The sequence below is a fragment of the Chenopodium quinoa genome, unplaced genomic scaffold (genome assembly GCF_001683475.1).
Source record: "Chenopodium quinoa cultivar QQ74 unplaced genomic scaffold, ASM168347v1, whole genome shotgun sequence".
In the NCBI taxonomy this organism is placed as follows: Eukaryota; Viridiplantae; Streptophyta; class Magnoliopsida; order Caryophyllales; family Amaranthaceae; genus Chenopodium; species Chenopodium quinoa.
The window spans coordinates 8,180,906-8,184,499 of NW_018745684.1; the positions used below are offsets into that span (position 1 = coordinate 8,180,906).

General features: G+C 38.8%; 1 protein-coding gene across 1 annotated transcript; it reads right to left on the minus strand.

Moving 5' to 3' along the window:
* Positions 1–217: 217 nt before the first annotated feature.
* LOC110718268 (agamous-like MADS-box protein AGL80) lies at positions 218–940 on the minus strand. The gene has a single exon (XM_021897105.1). The coding sequence runs from the start codon at positions 890–892 to the stop codon at positions 407–409; it is 486 nt and encodes a 161-aa protein (XP_021752797.1). The 5' UTR covers positions 893–940; the 3' UTR covers positions 218–406.
* Positions 941–3,594: the final 2,654 nt, after the last annotated feature.

A 3,594-nucleotide genomic window follows, 5' to 3' on the forward strand; every position in this document is an offset into this window, starting at 1 on the left:
CTTCTTCCAAAGTGGAGGCGCATGTTGTACCCACACTTCAAGCCCAACGGGCTCACGTGTGAAAGGGCGTGAGAGAGTATAAATTAAACATATTGGTCCTTTAACAATTTCAATCATTAAAAGAGATCAATTTGAAGAACAATAAAGACCATTTTTAAAGTATAAAAGACAAGACATCAAATGAAGGTAAAAAGGAATTAAAATTAACACTTGCTACAATTTATTCCATTAAAACCTTGTGCTTTAGAAAATTTAAAAGACATGAATAAATAAGACTACAATTTAAAATCAAGACTGCATTTGAATTAATCAACAAACAAAATTAAATGTGTGAATTGTGGCTACACCTAAAATAATAGACTTGTTCTATTATCAAGCATTAGGATTAGGAAGGTGATTAATAACATTATTTACCCTCCTTGGTAACTCTAATTCGATATTCAATAGTCTTAATTTTATCCTCAATCACCCAAAGCAAGTCCCCTAAATCAGAAGAGTTGATCTCTTTAAGTGTTGATTTTCCATTCAAGATATCACTCACCATTTTCCCAACCTCTATTTCACGATTCTTCTTTTTAAGCTTCAATAGCTTATCCTCAACCTTTTTTATACTTTCACTCAAGAAAGTTTCTTGGTTGAATTTCCTTTGGGATTGGTAAACCTCCGGTTTTCTCTTAAAGTCAGAGATAATCCTTTTGGCTTCAACCTCAGATGGAGGCCACACTATCGGACCTTCCTCATTTGGCCCGTAGATGATAGTACAAGCATCCACGCCACACAAAACACTTAGTTCCTCAGTCTTTTTTATTAAGCCTTGCACTCTTTTTTTGTATGTTGCTCTTCTAGTAGAGGCATTTTGTATGAATGCTAGATTTACTTTTTTTCTAGCCATTTTTAAAATGAAGATGGGAAAGCTATAAGGTAGATGGAATCAATTGGGGTTTTGTATTGATAAATAGATAGGATGAATGATATAAGGCCTAAGGGGAGGGGTATATATATATATAGGGATATGTTAATTATCTTTTTCAAAAAATATTAGTCAAACATGATATTTTTTTTAATCTATTTTGATTATGTATCTTATTAAGTGATACTGTAATCACATTTAATGATTCTGTAATTATATAATATTGCATTAACAGCACATAATTAGGTAATTATTAGTGCAATTATTACGCTCTTCCTTTCATAATAATTAAAACGCTTTGACTATTATCATAACTTTTACTTTTAATATGTTTAATTAGATAAGTATTAGTAAAATAAATAAATTTTGACTTATAACACCACCAAAAAGCTCAAAAATTGATTACAACACCAAATAATAATAAAAAAAATTTAAAAAAAAATTAAAAAAAAATTATTATAACACCACAAAAAAGAATTCAAAAATTGGATTTCACCACCACTTAATAAATTACTAGATGGAATCCGTTAAGCGGGGTCCACGTGTCCTTATCCGTAACCAACCTTAGCTCCCCCACCGCTACCTGAACCGAAACCGTCACCCCTACCCCCACCTTATTAGCCGAAAACCACAACCCTCACCCTCACCCCCACCCAAGTCACCAACACCACCATCAGCCCCACCCCATCCAGAATCGAACCCCCCTCCACCCAGATCCGAATTCGAAACCCCAACCCTTGCCCTCTCACCCTCACACTTACCTGAATCCAAACCCACACCTAGAAATCGAAACCCAAACCCTCGCCCTTACCTGAACCCAAACCCGCATCCAGAAATCGAAACCCAAACCAAATCAGGAATCGATTTGTGGCTGGGATTTGGGGTTTAAGCTATGAGTGAGGGGTGTTTCGAGTCGGTGTGTGGGTTGGGGTTGAACTTTCAGTTTTAGGTTTGGGTGGGACGGGGACATACTCTGGTGACCGGTGGTGGGGATGGGGTACAGTGGCTGGGTTTAATTTTGTGGTGTTTAGATTTTTTTTTTCTTTTTTTAACCAACAATATGTTGACACGTGGCAGTGTGGACCCCACTTAACATATTTTATCCAAGAATCCATTAAGTGGTGGTGAAATCAAATTTTTGGATTTTTCTTTGGGGTGGTATAGTACAACTTTTGGATTTTGTGGTGTTATAATCCATTTTGTGACAATTTTGTGGTGTTATAAGTCAAAAAATCCTAAAATAAAAGCTTAATTTTCAAATCAGATACATTAAGATAATCCGACGTCTTAATTATTAATATTTTTTTTATACTATAAAAAAAAGATGGCCAATGATATAACAAATTAAAGTAAATATTTGTCAATTTTTATGAAATGAATGAAATATAATTTTGCGCAATTAAGTTGGATTTTTTATGAAATATCAATTTTCAAAGTGGGGGAAGGTCAATAAGATTAACTAACAAATAACGTTTAATTTTTAAATATAATGTCATACATACGTTATTAAGAACTTGAAAGTGCAATTGGTACTCAAGAAAGGGGGTTGAATTGAGTATGGTAGCTGTTTCAGGGTTTTCTGATGTCCTGCGGGAGAGTTACAATTCCGAGACTGGAACCGGACGCCTGTACCTGCAAAATAACGGAGACTCCTGGGAGCTCCGCCTCCAACGGTCAAGTTAGTACCTGATTAAGGAGTAATTAACGCGGAAATTAAAGTAATAAGGTCTCTCTAAGTGAGAGTGTTTAATGTAGGTAATCTGCTTTGTTAGCGTGATCAGCCGGTTATTAGTGTGTTCCGTAATGTTTCTGTTCTGTCCCCCCCCTTAATGAGGATTAAGGGAGATATTTATAACCTTGGGAAACGTGCCCATCCTAGGTTTAGGTAAACCTAGGGCCGATTGGGCTTCCCTCGGAAGTTGGGCCTGGGTGGCCGGTTTTCCCATTTGGCATGGGTGGACACGTGGCGTGTCTCAATTGGTCCGTAGAGGACGTATCTGTGATTGACACGTGGCAGGCTCCTATTGGCCTACGTGGAGGACACGTGGCGGAACCTGGTTGGTCCACTTGTTAGACGGTGATTGGTGGATAAAAATCCCCTAATCATTTGCCCCTCACAGGTGGCACGTGACTGGTCACGTGTCACCTGTGACAGGTGCCGCACGGTGACAGGCGACGGCCTGCTACAGGTGTCACCTTGCAAATGGCCGAGAGATTTTCCCGCCCAAATTTTGAATTTGGAAGCGACCCTTCGTCTTCTCACTTTGCCTATATAAGGAAGTGCTGACTTCGGTCATTTTCACATTTGAGAACTTTGCGAGAACATTCGGACCCCTGAACTTGCTCTGACATTTCGGACCTTTTCTGCCTACCGCCTATTCTGACAAGCCGACTGCACAGGATTTTCAGAACTTCATCAACCGTCACTCGTTCAGGTAACTGTCAGTTCTCTTACTCTTAATTTTTCTTTTTATTTTTTGAAATGGCACCACGGAAGCACACGACACGACCTAAGTTAGTGATCAGCCGGTCACCGGGGACGGCTGAATCTAGGACTAGGAGTGCCGCCTGCCCTTTTCTGGACCCATCTTTGCCCTTTATACAAAGTCCGACTGTATCTGTGTCTATGCAGAACGTGATGGCCAGAACAAAAAAGACTGCTATGATCTCAAACTCGGACGGCT